Source organism: Pristis pectinata, chromosome 37, assembly GCF_009764475.1.
Source record: "Pristis pectinata isolate sPriPec2 chromosome 37, sPriPec2.1.pri, whole genome shotgun sequence".
NCBI classification, from domain to species: Eukaryota; Metazoa; Chordata; class Chondrichthyes; order Rhinopristiformes; family Pristidae; genus Pristis; species Pristis pectinata.
This window is the reverse complement of record NC_067440.1, coordinates 11,467,359-11,486,520: the sequence shown is the minus strand read 5'-3', so window position 1 is coordinate 11,486,520 and position 19,162 is coordinate 11,467,359. Positions and strand designations below refer to the sequence as shown.

The 19,162-nt window shown below is 49.4% G+C and overlaps 1 protein-coding gene across 1 annotated transcript in view; it reads left to right on the top strand.

The window, feature by feature from the left end:
- Positions 1-1,279: 1,279 nt before the first annotated feature.
- cntrob (centrobin, centrosomal BRCA2 interacting protein) overlaps positions 1,280-19,162 on the top strand; it is a 49,533-nt gene continuing 31,650 nt past the window's right edge. Inside the window, exons 1-7 of the mRNA XM_052044787.1 lie at positions 1,280-1,981; positions 5,227-5,311; positions 6,798-6,879; positions 8,413-8,593; positions 14,807-14,923; positions 17,146-17,262; positions 18,640-18,738. Of these exons, the coding sequence (XP_051900747.1) occupies positions 1,928-1,981; positions 5,227-5,311; positions 6,798-6,879; positions 8,413-8,593; positions 14,807-14,923; positions 17,146-17,262; positions 18,640-18,738 (735 nt within the window). The 5' untranslated portion in view covers positions 1,280-1,927. The remainder of the gene's footprint in view (positions 1,982-5,226; positions 5,312-6,797; positions 6,880-8,412; positions 8,594-14,806; positions 14,924-17,145; positions 17,263-18,639; positions 18,739-19,162) is intronic.

The following is a 19,162-nucleotide window of genomic DNA, read 5'->3' as shown; positions in this document are numbered from 1 at the left end:
GAGGCGGGAGCGGCGGTTACCATGGAGACGGAGCGGGAGGCAGGTACCGGCGGGGACCGGGACCGGAGGCGAGAGGGAGAGGGAGGGAGGGAGAGGGAGGGGAGAGGGAGGGGAGGGGAGAGGAGGGGAGGGGAGAGGGGGGGAGGGGAGAGGGAGGGAGAGGGAGGGGAGAGAGGGGATGGGAGGGGAGAGGGAGGTGGGAGGGGAGGGGAGAGGGAGGGAGGGGAGGGGGAGGGGAGGGGAGGGAGGGGAGGGGAGAGGGAGGGGAGGGGATGGGAGGGGAGAGGGAGGGGAGAGGGAGGGGAGGGGAGGGGGAGGGAGGAGGGGAGGGGAGGGAGGGGAGGGGGAGGAGGGGAGGGAGAGGGAGGGGAGAGGGGAGGGGAGAGGGAGGGGAGGGAGGGAGGGGAGGGGGAGGGAGAAGGGAGGAGGGAGGGGAGGGGGAAGGGAGGAGGGAGGGGAGGGGGAAGGGAGGAGGGAGGGGAGGGGAAGGGAGGGGGGAGGGGAGGGGAGGGAGGGGAGGGGAGAGGGAGGGGAGGGAGGGGACGGTGAGGGAAGAGGGAGGGGAGGGAGGGAGGGGAGGGGGAAGGGAGGAGGGAGGGGAGGGGAAGGGAGGAGGGAGGGGAGGGGAAGGGAGGAGGGAGGGGGGGGAGGGAGGAGGGAGGGGAGGGGGAAGGGAGGAGGGAGGGGAGGGGGAGAGGAGGAGGGGAGGGGGAAGGGAGGAGGGAGGGAGGGGAAGGGAGGGGGGAGGGGAGGGGGAGGGGGGAGGGGAGGGGGAGGGGAGGGGAGGGGGGAGGGGAGGGGAGGGGAAGGGGAGGGGGAGGGGAGGGGGAAGGGAGGAGGGAGGAGGGAGGGGAAGGGAGGAGGGAGGGAGGGGGAGGGGAGGGGGAGGGGAGGAGGGGAGGGAGTCCCATCTCCCACCCCCTCGTCCTGTCCAGTCCCGCTTCCCCCCCCCCCCCCCCCCTTTCACTCTCACCCCTTCAGGAACCCTGAGCAGCCGGAGGGGTGGAACTGGGGAGACAGGACAGCAGTGAAGGGATAGTCCTGGGACCGGAGGGAGTGTGGGGGCAGAGACCCCCACAGGTCTCCTTCCCTCGCCTCCACTCGGGAGGCGGTTCAGCTCTTCCAGTGACACTCTCATCCCACGAACAAGTTTTAGATGCAAACAGGGCAAGTCAGGCAGCAGCTTCTCATCTTCGATTGGGTCCTGTCGACAGGATTGAGACCGTGATCGGTCCTCGCCACGGAGAGGTCTCCGCCTGGTTCGGAGTGGACGGCGTGAGGAGATGGACTGCCCCATCCGACCCGAGGATCTGATGAGCGACGTGGAGCCCCTGCCGCTCTCCGCCCCCGGCTCTGCCCCAGCCAGCCCGAGGTCTGCCCGAGCTTCAGCCGCCTTCGACCGCACTGTCACCGTCGCCTCGGCCCGGTCGCTGCCCGCCAGCCCACGAACCGTGGTCTCCTCCTCGTCGAGGTCACCGCCAGGCTGTACACCTCGCTGCAGACCAGCCGCGAGCTGGAGACCGACCGCAGCCCTTTGCTGGAACAGCGGCCCGGTCTCGAAGTGGGAGAGGGCCCCACGGGCACACGTTGGGAGTCCTCGGGCAAGCGCGTCGTCAGGGGGGGCTTGGCAAAGGACGCCTCTCGCGCCGAGTCCAGTCCAGCTTCCTCCTCGAGACGTGCTGCAGCCTCGGCGCAAGGAGAGGTGGCAGAGCGCAGTCACGCACCCTGCCTGCGACCGTTCAGCACCGACAGGCACTGCTTCGGGATCCCTGAGCCTCAGACCTTCGTCCAGTCGCAGGAGGACGCCCCAGGGACCAGATCGGCAGCTGCAGAGCTCGTTGCCTCCCGACCCCCGGGGCCCTCCCGCCTCACCAAGGACACGGGCTCTGCCGGTCGCTTTGCACCACCAGATGTGGAGGAGCTGGCTATGGAGATGACCCAGAGACTGTCCACGAGGGTGGAAACCAGTAGTGGGCCAAAGGTAAACCTGAACCTCTCCCAACGGGGAAAGATTGAACAGGTTAGGACTTTATTCCTTGGAGCGTAGAAGAATGAGGGGAGATTTGATGGAGTATAGACAGAGTAAATGCGAGTAGGCTCTTTCCACCTAGATTAGGAGAGAGAAGTACGAGAGGACATGGCTTTAGGGTGAAAGGGGAAAGCTTTAGGGGGAACTTCTTCACTCAGAGAGTGGTGGGAGTGTGGAACGGGCTGCCATCTGTGGTGGTAAATGCGGGCTCACTCTTAAGTTTGAAGAATAAATTGGATAGATACATGGACGGGAGAGGTCTGGAGGGTTATGGACTGGGCTGCAGGTCAATGGGACTAGCGGAATATTTCGGCACAGACTAGAAGGGCCGAATGGCCTGTGCTGTAGTATTCTATGGTTCTAACAGTCATCACACCAGCCCGTTGCTGCTCAGTATGCTGCCGTGTTTATTGTTATGGGCATTATACACGGGGTAGGAATGCCATGAAAATTAGCTTTTTGTAGCAGCAGCATAGATATGACAAACATTAGTTACATAAATTATACATACACATGCAAAAATAAACAATCAAATAAATCGCGTTAGTGAAAGTTGAGAGAAGGAGAGACAATGAAATATAGTCAGGTGGGTTCAAGAACCTGATAGCAGTGAGGAAGAAGCTGTTATTGAACCTTGAGGTGTGGGTCTTCAGGCTCCTGTACCTCCTGCCTAATGGCAGCATCGAGAAGAGGGCATGGCCCAGATGGTGGGGGTCCCCAATGATAGGTGTCGCCTTCCTGAGACGTCGCTTCTTGTAGAGGTCCTCGACGGTGGAGAGAGCTGTACCCGTGATGGAACTGGCTGAGTCCCACCACTCTCTGTTTGAGAGTGCATAATCTACTGTTGCAACACAGCCATTTGCCAAGGAATCCAGGGGAAATTCAGTGAGGCAACTGGCAAGGAAACATTTTAGTCAAAGCAAGATGAACGTTAGTTAAAATGGCAACCTCAAACTAATACTTTATTTACCCCATTCAATCAATATCAGTAGAGGGTAAGTGATCCCATTAGCAGATGACTCAAGGAACAGGGGGCCAGTAGAGGATAGTGATTGGGGAAAGACATGGGGGTGACATGAGGGAAAGCATTTATCTTGTGCACTGCCTAATCAGTGGAACTCCACTGGAACAACCTGAAACGTCGACTGTCCATTTCCCTCCACAGATGCTGCCTGGCCAGCTGAGTTCCTCCAGCAGCTTGTTTTTAACACTGGAGCTCACTGTCTGTAGGAGTGGCGGAAACAGAATTGTCGATGTCTTCAATGGGAATTTGGATAAGGCACTTCAGAATGACTTGCAAGGCTATAGGGAATAGTGGGATTGCTTCTAAAAGCGTGGCATGTACTAGGGCTGAATGGCCTTCCTCTGTAAAGATTCTGTGACTGCGGGTAAAAGGCAGGAGTTAATGCTGGAATATTGTGTGCCTAGACCGAGCCAAGATGGCAAAATTCCTTCTTCAAAGAAAATTGTTGAAGCTGCTGGGTTTTTGACCAGAATCTGTCAGTTTTGTGTTCACTATTTAAATTCTGAATTTGCCTTTTTGGGGATCTGAATGTATTCTGCTGACTTTTAGTCCTGTCTATAGTTAATGGGCTGGAAAGATGACTCCATATGTTCTTGAATGGTTCTCACAGACAAGAAACTTCAAACATGACCACATTGTTTATGTGGGGAGAGAGAGAGAGAAAAAATGGGTAATTATAGATCAATTAGTTTAACATTAGTAGTGTTGTAAGTGCTGGAATCTATTCTGAAGGAAATGGTAAAAGGCCACAGAAAATGGGCAAAGTCTATTATTTGACAAATGCGGAAATTTTTGAGGCTGTAGCTTGCAGAACAGATAAGGGTGAACAGGTCGACGTGGTGTATTTGTACTTCTGGCAGGCACTCGGTAAGGTGCTGCTCAAGGCTTTATAAAAAAAAATAGAGGGTACTGTACTGGTGTGGGTTGAGGATTGGTTAACAGACAGAAAACAAACCCTCTCACATAGAGGGTGGTGGGTGTGTGGACCGAGCTGCCAGAGGAAGCTTTAGAGTTAGTTATGATTATAGTGTTTGAATGACATTTAGACAGGTACATGGATAGGAAAGATTCAGAGAGACGTACACCAAATGCAGGCAAGTGGGACTAGCTTAGGTGGGCATCTTGGTCGGCATGGACGAGTTGGGCTGAAGGGCCTGTTTCCGTGCTGTATAACATTTGTTTGAGTGTTGAGAGACCGTGGGTGGTGGGTTGCTGCAGGGATTGTTGCTGGTGTCCCAGCTGTTCACAATCGACTTGGATGAGGGAGTCAGAGGTATGCTGAAGGTGCAAAGCTGGATGGCAGTGTGTTCTGTGAGGAGGATGCAGAGAGACGTCAGAGGGACGTAGACAGGTCAAGTGAATGGGTATGGCGATGAGTAGTGGAATATAATGGGAAAATCTGAGGTCATCTACTTTTGTAGAAAAGATAGCTCGGTGTGTATTTTTAATTGAGAGACTGCAAGATGTAGCTGTTCAGAGGGACTTGAGTGCTTTTGTATATGAAACATGAAACACTGGTTTCCTGCAGATTCAGCAAGTCATTAGGAAGGAAAACAGTATGTTAGCCTGTATCGCAGGAGAAGTTCAGTTTAAAAGTAGAGGTGGATTGCATTTATATACAGCCCTTGTCAGACCACACCTGGAATGTTAAATGCAGGTCTGGTCTCCTTACCTCAGGAAGGACATACTTGCAGTAGAAAGCATGCATTGACAATTCACTGGATTCCTTCCTGGGACGATGGCTCATTGTCCTACGTAGACAGATTAAATAAAGTAGGCCCATGCTCGAGTTTTGAAGGATGAGAAGGGACATTTATAAAATTCTTGCAGGGCTTCAAAAAGTAGGTGTAAGAACGTTTTCTCTGGTGAGTGTCGAGAACCAGGTGTCACAGTGCCAAACTATTCTTTGGATCACTCTATCCAACAGACCAAAGGATTCTAAGTTGAGTATATTCAAGATACAAATTAGTAGAGTTTTGCACATTAACTCCTCATCGTTAATGTACTGAAATGAAAGATTGGCCATGACCTTATCGAATGGCAGAGCAGGTACAAGGGGCCGAACAGCCTACTCCAGTGTCTATTTGTAATGTTTCTGTATAACCACGGCACTACTGTGGGAGTTGAACACAACTCTATTTCTCTGACTCGCGTTTGTTTCTCCCCGCCTCAGGCTGGATCCAGGCACATCTCGGAGCTGGAGTCGGTACGATCCCACCTTCAGAGCATGCTGAAGTTCTCTCAGGATCTCACCGATAGTGAGTATCTAGCTGCTTCTTCACAATGGTAGGGAGGTAGGGAAAGGTGAGCACAGGGTAAATGCTGTGTCCTTCTTTCCCCCCACCCACCCCTCAACCTCGTGGTCTCTGTTTGCTTGCCCCACCTCCTTTGTGGCTTTGTTGACCTGAGGGTTGGGGATGCTTGTGACCGAAGTGGCTCCTTCCCTCCCAGGTCTGGTTGGGTAATCTCTTCTGGGAATTGGCCTCAGTACCCATTTGGTGGAATGTGGTGGTGGGGAGGCTGAGTGGATGTCTCTTTCTTGAACCCAAGCTCGTGTCTACATTGCCTCCCACCCCCACCCCCACCTAGTCCACCTCCCCATGAATATTACGATGATGGGATTATGGTGACTCCACAGTAGAATAGCTGATCAAAATGCCACTAGAACAATTCTCAGCATGGTTCCAATGGCAGTCTGGCACCGACTGTGGGAGCCAGGATTCAGTAACGATTGGGATAAGAATTATGATTGGGGTTTGGGTGGGGCAGGGTGAGTGAAGGGAAACAGGTCACTTACTGTTAGTGGGCTTGCTTGTGAAAGGATGAGAGCTTGGGCTGGGAGGGATGGTGTGGGGGTGGTGGTTAGGTGTTAATTGATGGAAAGATTTGATGGGAGAGGAGAGGAGAAAAAAATTTCACTCCAAGTGGTAGGGGTCTTGAACTTGCTGAGTGGTGGAGCCAGAAACCCTCATCGTAGTTAACAAACAGTTGGAGGAAGACAAGATGTGGTGCAATACAGCAGCAGTAAAAACCTGCAAGGTTTTTGGAGATGTGGGAAGGGAGGTGAGGCTGGTTGGATCTTTTTGGCCCCCACCATGGATGAGGTTACAAGAAGGATGTGGAGGCTTTGAAGAGGGAGTAGAAGAGGTTCGTCTGGATTAGAGAGGCATTGGCTACAAGGAGAGGTTGGACGAATGTGGGTTATTTTCTCTGGAGCGGCGGAGGCTGAGGGGAGACGTGACCAAAATTTATAAAGTTATGAGAGGCATAGATAGTCAATGTTTTCTCCCCAGGGTGGAAATGTCAATTACTGCATGGCGCAGCTTTAAGGTGAGGGGGGAAAGTTTAAAGGAGATGCAAAAGTTTTTTTTTTACAGAGTGGTAGGTATCTGGACTGGGCTGCCAGGGGAGGTGGTGGAAGCAGATACGAGAGTGGCTTTTTAGAGGCATTTAGACAGGCACATGAATGTGCAGGGACTGGAGGCGTATGGACCGAGTATAAACCGGTGAGATTAGTTTAAATGGGCATCATGGTTGGCGCAGACACCGTGGGCTGAAGGGCCTGTTCCGGTGCAGTACTGTTCTATGTTCGGATGGGTTGAGTGGCTGATTCAGTAATCCTTGGCAGCTGCCCAAGACCCCGGAGATAAGAGGACACGAGCAGAGGGACGTGGGGGAGGGCAGTCCATCTGAACTCTCCTCCTTGGCAGGACCCTCGGGTAAAAACGTGTGCCCTCCCCGCAGGGAATGACGCTGTCAGTCCGGCCGATGAGCAGCGGAGGGGGAACGACTCATTTGAGAGCGACTGCACCAGCTCCCTGCTCAGGTGGGTGAAGGGGTCTGAAAACCAGTCTGCTGTTGGGGGGGGGGGGGGGGGGGGGGGGGGGGGGTTGCGAGTGTTCCCTACCTGGGATCGGGGAGGGGCTTTACTCAAGACCCTGCTCAGATGGTGGGGGGGTCTTAGCCTGGGCCCCAGCTTGGTGTAGATGCAGGGTTTTTACTTAACCCTCTGATTAGGTGGATGAGGGGGTCTTTTAACCAGCCCTTGGGACGGGGTGGGTGAGGGGTCTTTTAACCAGACCTTGGGACGGGGTGGGTGAGGGGTCTCTCTCCTCGGGTTGATGACACCTGGTTGTTCATTATTCCATGCTGACCAACTCTCCAGACTCCCGCCCCACGTCCTCTGCCACCCAGAACTCCATTTGTGACATGGACTGACCTCCATCAGAGAGCTCCTGGCATCGCCTGGCCCTCTCTGAAGTCCCTCTACTGGGGAGAGGGTGAGATAAGGAGGCAGCTGTCCGCTGGATGGTGCAGCCTTGCATTTGCCCAGCATGTTGCTAGGAGCACTGTGCAGCTGTGAGGCACCTTTGAAATGTAGGAATCCTGGCAGCCATTCTGCACAGCAAGCTCTCACAACCAGCAAAGTGATCTTGACTTGTCTTTTGACCCCTGGACACTGGAGAGGTGGGTGGGTGTAGACCTCCATGTGCTCTTCTCCCAGCAGTGACTGTGGGACACTCTCCGTCCATCTGGCCTCAGTTTACTGCTTTGGAGTTGCCGCCTTTCAGATGACAGTGCTGCCCTGCGGTCATTCACTGCTGTCCTCCAGAGTCACTCGATCCCATTATTTCCTGTCCTGTGCTGTAAGGAGAGTGGTGTCAGCTAGACGTTGTCAGCTTAAATCCCTTGTGAGCACCTACGGGTGGCATAACCATGAGAGCCGCTCGGCGAGTGAAATTCCCAACAATCCAACCCGGTCATCCATATAAACCACTTTTCCCATGGATTACCTGAGGAATGGCCTTGAAGGAACAGCCCAAGGTAACAGTTGAACACTACTGCTATGTTCAAAGCTTTTGAGATCCACACTAGAATCACAGAATCGTTTAGCACAGAAGCAGGCCCTTTGGCCCACCTTGTCCATGCTGACTATGATGTCTATCTGTGTTCATCCCAGTTGCCCGTATTATGTCCATATCCCTCCACACCCTTTCTATCCAAGTACCTGTCCAAACACCTTGTAAACATTGTAATCGTATCTGCCTTCTTTCACTTTATAAATCTTCCGCAGCTTGTTTCAGACATCCATCACCCTCTCTGTGGAAAAACCTACCCCTCAGATCTCCTTTAAATCTCATCCCTTTCATCTTAAACCTGTGTCCTCTAGTTTAGACTCCCTGGACCTGGGAAAAGGACCCTGAATATCTATGTCCCTCATAATGTTATGAGCCTCTATAAGGTTGCCCCTCAGCTTCTGGCGTTCTGGTGAAAATACTCCTTCGTAATTTGCTTCTCAGTCCAACTCTTTGGTATGGCTGGTTTCGGTGACCTTGACCCACCTGCTTTCCCACTGCAGTGCTAAACCGTTCCAGGAGATATCAGCGTCCCCGCCAGCACCCATCCTGGGATTGGACGAAGCCGCGCTCTTTCCCCGGTATTCCCGGATGCGGCTGGGGGCGGGGCCAGCAGCTGAATCTTCCCTCTACGAGTATCAGATCCTGAAGGACACTCTTGACAAAGAGCGTACGAGGAGAAAGGTAAGGAACGGTGCTCCTTAGCAAAGCTCCTTCCACCCTCAAAACCCGACCTCTTCTAATTCTCAACAGCAACTTTGAACAGCACCTCTAATCTGGTGAAACAAACCCCAAGACGGTTTAAAAAGGAGTGTTATCAAACTAAAGGGGACATGAGATTGCAGATGCTGACATCTGTCTGCAGTGGAAAGAATGAGCTGTTGGAGGAACTATGTTCTGTTTGTTTGTTGTTTACTTGGCACACATGTTGTGTATAACTGATGTTATTTAAGTTTATGTGAACTTGTGTTTGTCCTTGTCTTCTAACGTACTTTTCTGCCGCAGCTGCAAAAGCTAAGTTCGTGGCACGTCTACCCTGTCTATGTATGCCTATGACAACAATAAACTTGAACTTGAACTCGGCAGTTCAGGCAGCATCTGTGGAGAGAAATGGACAGATGACATTTTGCGTCGAGATCCTTCATCTGGGCCAGCCTCTGTGTGAAAACATCCTTCTGATCTCCTTTAAATTTCTCCTCTCTCACCTTAACCTGTGCCCTCTAGTTCTTGACTCCCTGCCCCAGGAAAAAGATTCCATCTGTCCTATCTAGGCCTTGCTTCTAAGGAAAATCGGTCCTCACTGATCACTCCAGCCAGGCCTCTCAATTTCTGCCACAAGTCCAGAAGAAGGGTCTTGACTGTCCATTTCCCTCCACAGATGCTGCCTGACCCGCTGAGTTCCTCCAGCAGCTTGTGTCAAATTAGAGTTAAGCATGCATGGAGATATTGGGAGTTTAGGCTTAAAGCAGAGTCTGAAAGGAGGGAAGGAGTTTCTGGCACTCGGGGCCCAGTCTGCTGCAAGCCCAGCAGCCAGTGGATGTGGTAGAATGTCACAGCTCTGCTGGTGAGATATCTACTGAACCTTGCTGGTCCTCCTGGGTTTTTGAGAATGATGTGGGGTCAGCAGGCAAGGTTGTCTGAACCACTCTGAAGCTCTGAGAGCAAAGTGTATGTTCCCGTAGCTGGAGACTTTATGTGGGGTTTCATGGAACTGATGCAGCTGAATTCCTGAGAAGTTTCACGTGGATTTCTGATCAGCTGTGAGTGCAGGTTGTTTGATTCCAGTGTATGGCATTGTGAATTGGGAGGTCTCTGTCCGTCAAAGGTTATGGCCCACGATGACTTTGAACTTGATCATCAGTGGGACAAAAGTCGGGTTGCAAGCTGGTGAGGGCTGGAGCGGAGAGGAATTGGTTCAGGGGGTGACGTCACTCCAATGTGACTCTTATTTGCATCACAGACAGTTGGTGCCTTGAGTTGAGGTTTGGCCAAACAATGTGGAAATGCGTTATGGAAAACTTTGTCCAGTCCTGTGAAATTCAAAGGTTAATCTGGTGAGTTAGTCACGCCGGGGCAGAAGCCCAGGGTTTGGGGGAAAGGAAGCTGCTCTGCAATAACGTAGACCAGGTAGTTAACGTGGCAAACTGGATACGCTATCAGTGAGGATTATAATGCAATAGCAGGGAGGCCCTGTTTCAATAACTTCAGCCACAGTGCGAGTCATGTGAACTATTCTGGTCATCTCGTTACAAGAAGGATGTGATAACACAAGAGGGTGCAGAGGAAACTTGCACGGATGTTACCAGGGCTGGGGAGTAGTAATTAGGAGAAGAAACTGTCCAGGTCCAGGCTGGTTTTCTTTGCAAGGAGATTGAGGGAAGATTTATTTGAGATGTATAAAACTGAGAGGCCTGGCTGGAGTGAATGGTGAGGACCTATTCTCCTTAGAAGCAAGGCATAGATAGAATCTTATTCCCAGTGCAGGGGAGTCTAAAACTAGAGGGCACAGGCCTAAGATGAGAGAGGAGAGATTTAAAGGAGATCTGAGGGGCAAGTTTTCACACACAGGGTGGTGTATATTTAGAACAAGCTGCTAAAGGAGGTCGTGGACCCAGACACTATTACGTTTAAAAGGCATTTGGACAGGTACTCAGATAGGAAAGGAGTGGAGTCATACAGGTGTAATGCAGGCAAACGGGATTAGTGTAGGTAGGCATCACGGTCAGCATGGATGAGGGGGGCTGAAAGAGCCCGTCTCTGTGCTGTACATTTCAATGATTCGATCAACTAGACGGCTTATGTTTAAGGTCATTGGTAGATGGATTAGATGAGAGGTGAGGGAACTTTCTTCCGCCCAAGTAGAGGTGAAAGTCAGGAACCTGCTGCCAGAAAGACAGGTGGAGGCAGTATTTAAAAAGTATCTGGATGAGGAGGAGCCATAACAGATGTGGAAGACGGCTAAACAGCTGTTTTATGGTTGCCATGGATGCAGCAGGCAGAAAGATCACGTGTGTTGTAAATCCGAGTCCTCCTCTCTGCGTCGCTCTTCCTTACCCTTTTCCCCACCACCAGCAACTCTTGCTCTGACCTTGCTGGTAATCGTGAACTACCTCACGTGGCTCTAAGCAGCTTGAACCCCTGGTTCTCTTGCCTGCAGGCTGGTTGTATTTAGAAAGCCAATCTGTCCACTAATCTTCTTTACAAAGCAGACCAGATCTCCAGTCTCCTCCCCTTGATGTTTGCTGTCAGTCCAGGAGCAGCTTGTGAGTCATGTTCCCTCGGCAGACTGGGAGGCTTAGATCGGGCTTGTGATAAGGGTCACAAGGAGCTTGTGGTTCAGCCTATCTTCTGATTTGTCCAGGTGTACATCGTAGCTCTGAATTTGGTTCATTTAAAAATTCATCTTTGACTGACGTTTAACCTTTCCCCATCCACACACCAAACTGAGCACGAATCCCTATACACACCCATAGGCAAATGTGCCCTGCCTGACTACACAAAAACCCTTTGTAACCACTGAAATTGAATCCGTTCTGTTTAAGCTCAGTCACTTCATTAGACGAAAGTGATGTCTATCCTTTTATTGACCTGGCATGTCTGAATAACATATCCAGAGTAAGTTGTAGGCTGGAATCTAATCAAGGAGTTTAGATATTTATATTTAAAATAACAGATACCAGAACCTCTCAACAAGCATCATGAAAGAGCATGGACTGCAGGTAACTTGTCAGATCTCCCTCACTGACTTGAATCTAATCAAGAGGGTTCAAGGGAGGGATTCATATAAAGAGTAACAGACCCAAGAGGGAGCTGCAGGGTAGAGTCTTACTGAGGGGTTTGGAGAGCTTATAAATGGAATAACCTGATATCTGGGAGTGAGTTATAGGTTAGAATCTAATATTGCACTTTGGGTAGCTTATTATACGATAATAGGTACCTGGAGTGAGTTGCAGACTGGAATGTTTGAGTGGTTTAGATGTGGAATAAGGGAGATCTGACGAGTTGTTTGCAGTCCGTGCAAACGACTTTCATGATGCTTGCTGAGAGGCTTAATGATTGAATTCTTATAGGTTTAGTACAAACCAATCCATTGATTCTTGGAAACCTTAAATCCCTTATCCTTGTGTACAATGCTGTGCAGAAAATTGTCCCTGAGATTTCCCATTGGTTAATATGAGATTCCTCTTTGATTTCAAAATTCGGAGACTTGGAGGAGCAGAGGTATCCAATTCTGGCCTCTTGTGCCTCCACTGTAGGCAACCATACATTCGGTTGTCTGGAGTTGTCTCCTTAAGCCTCTCTGGCTCCTTATTTCTCTCTCCACGCTCGCAATGTTCCTTAAAACACAATGCTAACCGGTCTGGTACGTTGTTGTGCAGCTTAAGTTTTTATTGTTTCAGTGAAGCGTTTTGGTGATTGTTTCACTGGGGCTGATGTAAATGCAACTTGTTGTTACATTGGACACACAGCAGGAGGAGCAGAAGAGTTTCTTCTGGTATCCTAGCCACCATTTTGTTGAATTATTCCTTTATTTCATTGGATTTGAAAAGCTGGAGATTGTCGTACAGAAACTGGCCCGTCATGCCGACGTGGACCATTGAGTATGTCTACACTAATCCCATTTACCATCACTTGAGCTATAGCCTTTAAGTCAAGTCTATTGCCACATGTACAAGTACAGTGAGGTACAGGTACAATGAAAAACTTGCAGCAGCATCACAGGCATGTAGGTACAGACAGCACACGGAATACAAATTATACAAGAAAGAAGAGGAAAAAAAGTGTGCTAAACAAAGACATTAGTGCAAAAACAAAACACAATCAGAGACAAGTCCACGGTAGTGCAAGGGGTGGTCCATAGTGTTCCCTTGCTGAGGTAGGGTTAGGGTTGTGCTGATCAGTTCAGGGACCTGATGGTTGTAGGAAAATAGCTGCTTCTGAACCTGGTGGTGTGGGACTTCAGGTTTCTGTATCTCCTGCCTGATGGTAGCAGTGAGAAGAGGGCATGACTCAGATGGTGGGAATCCTTGATGAAAGATGTCGCCTTCTTGAGGCAGTGCCTCCTGCAGATGCTGTCGGTGGTGGGAGGGCTGTGCCTTCTATGCCTTGTCGATTCGAGTACGTCCAGATTTAAAAAAAAATGTGATGAGAGTACCTGCCTCCACCACGCACTCGGACAGTGTATTCTAGATTCCAATATTCTCTGGGTGAAAAATATTCATCCTCTGCTTCCCCCCTCAACGTCTTGCCCGTTATGCTAAACCTTTGTCCTCTGCTATGGGGAAAACGTTCCTACTGTCTATTCTATCTATGGCCTCATAATCTTGTATACCTCTATCACCTTCCCTCCTCAGCTTCCTCTGCTCTAAGGAAAACAAACACAGCCTCTTAGTGTCTCCTCATAACTAAAGCGCTCCATCCCAGGCAACATCCTGGTGAATCTCCTCTGCACCCTTTCCAGCACTCTCGTGTCCTCTCTGGTGACCAGAAACGTTCACGGCACTTCAGCTGCGGCCTAACCAGTGTTTTATAAAGTTGTATGTCATTTGCCTCGATGTTGATCTATTGTTACAAAGCAAAAATCTTCAGACCCCATCCGGTAAGGCATTTCAGCCTTCTCTGATACTCGAGTATGAATTTGATGAAGAATCGTAAGAATAACTTCTCCAACCCTGACACTACATGTAGTTGTGAATTGAGTAAAGATATTCCCAACCAGGCCAAAACTTGTACCTGTTTTAATGTGTCTTCCACTTTTCGCTGCAGATGATTCTGTTGGATGTTTTACCTCACGCGGAGTTGGTGCCTCACATCCTGTGGGGCCCAGGCTCAATCTTGACCTCTGGTGCTGTGTGTGTGTGTGAGTTTGCACATTCTCCTTGTGATTGTGTGGGTTTACCCCAGGTGCTCCAGTTTCCTCCCACATCCCAGCGACATTCGGGTTGGCAGCTAATTGGTCACTGTAAATGTCCTCAGTAAATTGGGGAATAGGATTGGTGGGATTGGTCAAAGAGCTGGCATAGATTTAATAGGCCATATGGTCTCGCATGTAGTGAGAAATATGTGATGTGATTCTTTAAACAGAGAGCTGGATGGGATTTGGAGGTCTAGGGACTTATCAATGCTTTCCCCAAGCTCTAGCTTTGTTGCGCATGCTTTTATATGTACAATGGAGACACAAGAGACTGCAGATGCTGGAATTTGGAGCAACAAACAATCTGTTGGAGGAATTCAGTGGGTCGAGCAGTATCTGTGATGTCCTGATGCAGGGTATTGACCCAAAATGTCGACATACCCCACCCCCCCCCCCCACCCCCCAACACACACAGATGCTGCTCGACCCGCTAAGCTCCTCCAGCAGGTTGTTTGTTGCTTTTATGTGTTCACTTTGCATATCGTAGGCCTCTCGTAGCAAGCTTTCCTCTTGAAATCTGTACCCATTTGCACCGCTCTGTGACCTGAAGCCTGCATTTTTTAATTCCAACCACCCTTTAGGTTCCCTTTATAATCTAGATGTGTTCACCCTGCTCTGCAGTGTATTATCAATGGCCGCGCAGATCTATCCTTCAACTAGTATTGCTGAACCAGATTATCTATTCAGGTGCTCATTGTTATTTGAGAGCTTAATATGTGCAAATTGGTTGTCCTGCTGTAGTGGCTGAAGTTCCAAAAAGTGCTATATAAATGCAGATTTAACTCCCTTCTCTTCCACCACCCCCCTGCCCCAAAAAACAAAAACCAATCTGCATCATGAGTTCCTGAATCACCTATTCTGATAGTCGATGTCCAGTTTCTCCTGCCTGTCCTTAGGGCTCTCTGGTGCTTCTTTCTCAGTTGCCTCCGGGGATCAAGCATGTTGACTGTGCTCTGATGCTTTCTCTCCCCATTCAATCTCAGCACTGTGAGAAACAGATTCAGATCCTACAGAACAAGATCCTGGAACTCCAGCAGCAGTTGGCTGTGGCAGTGTCAGCTGACCGAAAGAAGGACATCATGATTGAACAGCTGGATAAGGTACGACAACATCTTAAACCGTTTCCTTCAGCCATCAGTATAAACATTTGCAGTAATCCCATGACTGCTGTATTGATATCCAGTTCTGCTTATCTACCTTTATAAAGGATGCAGACAAGGTGGTGAAGGCGACTTTTGGCATGCTGGCCTTCATCAGTCAGGGCATTGAGTTTAGAAGTTGGGATAACACAAAAAGTGCTGGAGGAACTCAGCGGGTCAGGCAGCATCTATGGAAGGAAACTGACAGTCGATGCTTCGGGTTGAAGTTGGGATGTTATGTTGCAGTCGTACAAGGTGTTGGTGAGACTGCTTCTGGAATATTGTGTTCAGTTTTGGTCACCCTGCTGTAGGAAAGTTGGCATTAAGCTGGAAAGAGTGCAGAGGAGGTTTACGAGGATGTTGCTGGAACGCGAGGGACCGTTATAGGGAGAGGGTGAGCAGGTTAGGACTTTATTCATTGGAATGTAGGAAAGTGAGGGATGATCTTACAGGGGTGTATTAAACAATGAGGGGCATAGATAGGGTGAATGCAAGCAGTCTTTTTTACCCCAGGATTGAGGAATCAAGAACTAGAGGGCATAGGTTAGGGTCAGAGTGGAGAGACTGGGTGTAAAAGAGGGGTAACTTTTACACCCAGAGGGTGGTCAGTATGTGGAACAAGCTGTCAGAGGAAGTGGTTGAGGCAGGTACATTAACAACATGTAAAAGACACTTGGATAGGGAGGGTTGAGAGGGATATGGGCCAAACACAGGCAATTGGGACTAACTTAGATGGGCATCATGTTTGGCGTGGCTCAGTTGGGCTGAAAGGCCTGTTTCCGTGGTGTATGACTCTGTGAAGAGGTCCTCGAGAATGGCTGGAGGGGATTTACCAGAATGGTTCCAGGGATGAGTGATTTTAGCTATAAAATTAGCCTGGAAAAACTGGAATATAGAAGGTTGAGCGATTTGATAGAGTTGGACAAGATCATGATGGGTTTACAGATGGGAGGTTGAGGGAAGCTGTTCCTATTAGCAGATGGTTCAAGGACTGGGGTGGGGGTGGGACTGGGACAGTTTTAAACTGCTGGGCGAAAGATACAAGGGGTATGAGGAGCAATTTTTTTAACATTGAGAATAGTTTTGACCTTGAGCTTGATGTCTGTAAGGGTGGTGAAAGTGGAAGCAATTAGTGCCTCCAAAACAAAGTAGATAGGCATTTTGAGAAATTAATTTGTCGGTCAGTGAGAAAAATGGGTCTGATGGGATTGCCCTATTAGGAGCCAGTATAGACATTGTGGGATGAGTGGCCATCTCCTGTCTTGTGGAATCACAGAACTGCTTTAGTGGGATGGGAGACAATCTTGTGATAGTGATCTAGGGGTGTTAAGAACTGTAGTGTCAACTGGAGCTCAGTCGCCTGAGTCTGAAGGTTCTAGGTTCAAGGTCTGTCCCAGAGTTGAGCACAAAATCTAGGCTGCTGCTTCCAATGAGGTGAGGGAATGCTGCATTCGTAGGAACAAGAGCAGGCACTTGACCCTTGGAGACTGCTCTGCCATTCAGTGGGATCATGGCTGATCCAACATTTCTCGAGTCTATTTTCCTGCCCTTTCCTCTTAACAGTTAGTAATCTATCCAATCCTTAAGTATACCCAAGGGTTCTGCCCCACATCTCTCTGTGCAAAGGAACTCCAAACAATCTCAACCCTCTGAGAGACCAAATTCTTTGTCTTAAATGGACATCCCCGTATCCTGAGACCACACCCTCCTGGCTCTGGACTCTGAGGACGACACCTCAGCATTTACCCTTCCTTATCCCCTAAGAATTTTACAACTTTCGATAAGATCGCCTCTTGTTCCTCTAAACTCCAATGGGTAGGGTCCCATCGTGTTTAACTTTTCCTTGCAGGACAATCCCTCCATTAGTGAATTCCTCCAAGTCAATGTTCTCTGAACTGTTTCCAGTGAAATAATACCTTTTGTTAAATCACTAGTGCCTTGTACAGTAGTAAGACTACCGTACTCTAACCACTTTGAATAAACAGCTAATTATTACCTGCCAAGCTTTCAAGGAACCCTCAAGCCCCTCTTTGCTGCAGTTGTTCTCCACTTAAATAATACTTTACAGGATGGACTCAGGACACTTCAGATGTGCCCCAGTGTTGTGCTCTTTCCAGCACTCTCCACTGTGTTTTTGTGTCCTGTGTGGTAAAACTGGTGTTTGTTTTCTGCCTCGTCGACAGACCCTGGTGAAGGTGGTGGACGGCTGGAAGAAACACGACGCGGAGAGGTCTGAAGCCATGAGGCAGTTGCAGGAGGAGCATGAGGCTGTAGAGCGGGAACGTGGTGAGCGTCAACAGGTAGGGCCTCTGATCCCCGACAGAGAAGCCCTTCAGGGGACCTGGTATGGAAGTGCTTCCTGATGAGGTGCTACTGTTGGGCAGAGAAGGACGTGTAATTCCTAACCCTGTGACAGGTCCACCATGAGGTCTCATTCTTTCCCCATCATCTCCCACTATCAGTGGCTGGTGGAACTTCAGCCCTTGTGCCCTGTTCACTGGAGCTTGCTGTCTAAACTTCAAAGTCGAGTTTATTGTCATCTGCACAAGTGCATATATGCAGAGGTGCAATGAGAAACTTACTTGAAGCAGCATCACAGGCACATAGCATCAGATAAGCAGCATTCACAAGAATAACATAAATTATTTGCAATTTTTACAAGAAAGAATACAATTAGAACAAAAAGTACAGTCTATTTTAGTGCAAAGTGGTCACAGTGTTGCTATATTGCAGGTTTAGGGCTATGCCGGTTGGTTCAAGAACTGAATGGTTGAAGGGAAGTAGCTGTTCTTGAACCCATTCTGAACTTCTCCAGCTACACCAGGTTCCTTGACTTTTCCTTTCCATTATGACTTGGTTCTCAACAACAAACAGCTCCTTTAGCATCCTAATACACTTCCCAGCAGTTGTCTGTAGAAAATGCACAAACTCTGTTGCACAGGTACAGATCCTCTGGCCCTCATGGTCCATACGTGGATTTATGGTCGTCATCAGCTGCCTCCTTAACTGAGCATCCTTCTGTTCTTAGCAACACAGAGATGCTGGAGGGACTTGGCAGGTCAGGCAGCATCTGTGGAAGGAAATGGACAGTTGTCGTTTCGAGTCTGGACCCTTCATCCTTCTGCTCATTGTGCCCTCAAGTGTATCTAGATTTCTGTTGAAGTACGTTGGTGCAATATACCCAAAGTACCAGGGAATTGCTGGAGTCTGGGCCATACTGTGTTTGAATAGCACCTTGGTGATTCTCTTTTCATTTGTATGTTCATGGGATCTGAACATTGCAGCAATGCTTGTGTACCTGGGGTCATGTGTAGGGTTGTATTGGGCAAGGATGGCAGATCTCCTTCCCTGTAAACAGTGGTCAACCTGATGGATTTTAACAACACTCCATTAGTTTTATGGTGAGACTGACTTTTGCTTTAAATTCCAGAATTATTTAATTATTTGAATTTAAATTGCTCAGCTGGCCAAATGGGATTTACACTCATATCCTTGGATCAGTGGTCTTTGCCTCTGGATCACTGCATCGTGTATGTGCCCTGGATCTCCTTGTGGTGGAGGCTAGGCTACGTACTGTTCCCTTGGCAGATGTGGTTAGGCGATAGGGCTTGGCTTCAGAAGAAGGGAAGAAAGTGTCTGGTCAGTCAGGAGTGATAGGGTTTCTGCTTCCCTTTCAGGCACTGTTGAACTTTGAGCACCATTTATCCCAGGCAACCCAAGCTCTGGCAAAAGAGCAACAGGAGAAGGAACTGCTGGAGAAGGAGAGGGGCTTGTTGGTAAGGAAAATGCTGACTAAAAGCTTGTAGGATAACAGCTGCTTTAATTGTTATGGCACAGAGGAAGCTGCCAGCAGAGCAGTCCCACCAGTTCCGCTCCCCTTCTCAGTGTGGCCCTGAATTCCCATCAACTCCTCTTTAATTTTTATAACCACATCCCTACACTACGGGGTAATTTACAACAACCAGTTAACTTACCCGCACGTCTTTGGAATGTGGGAGGAGACTAGAGCACCCAGATGAAACCCATACGGTCACGGGCAAACTCCACACAGACAGCGCCCGAGGTCAGGATCGAACCTGCGTCCCTGGAGCTGTGAGGCTGCACGTATTCAAAACGTAAATTGCTGCCAAAGTTTTGGTGGCGATTGAGTGAGGAGCAGGCCGACCTCATGGGTTCAAAGTTCCGGTCCCATTACTTGAT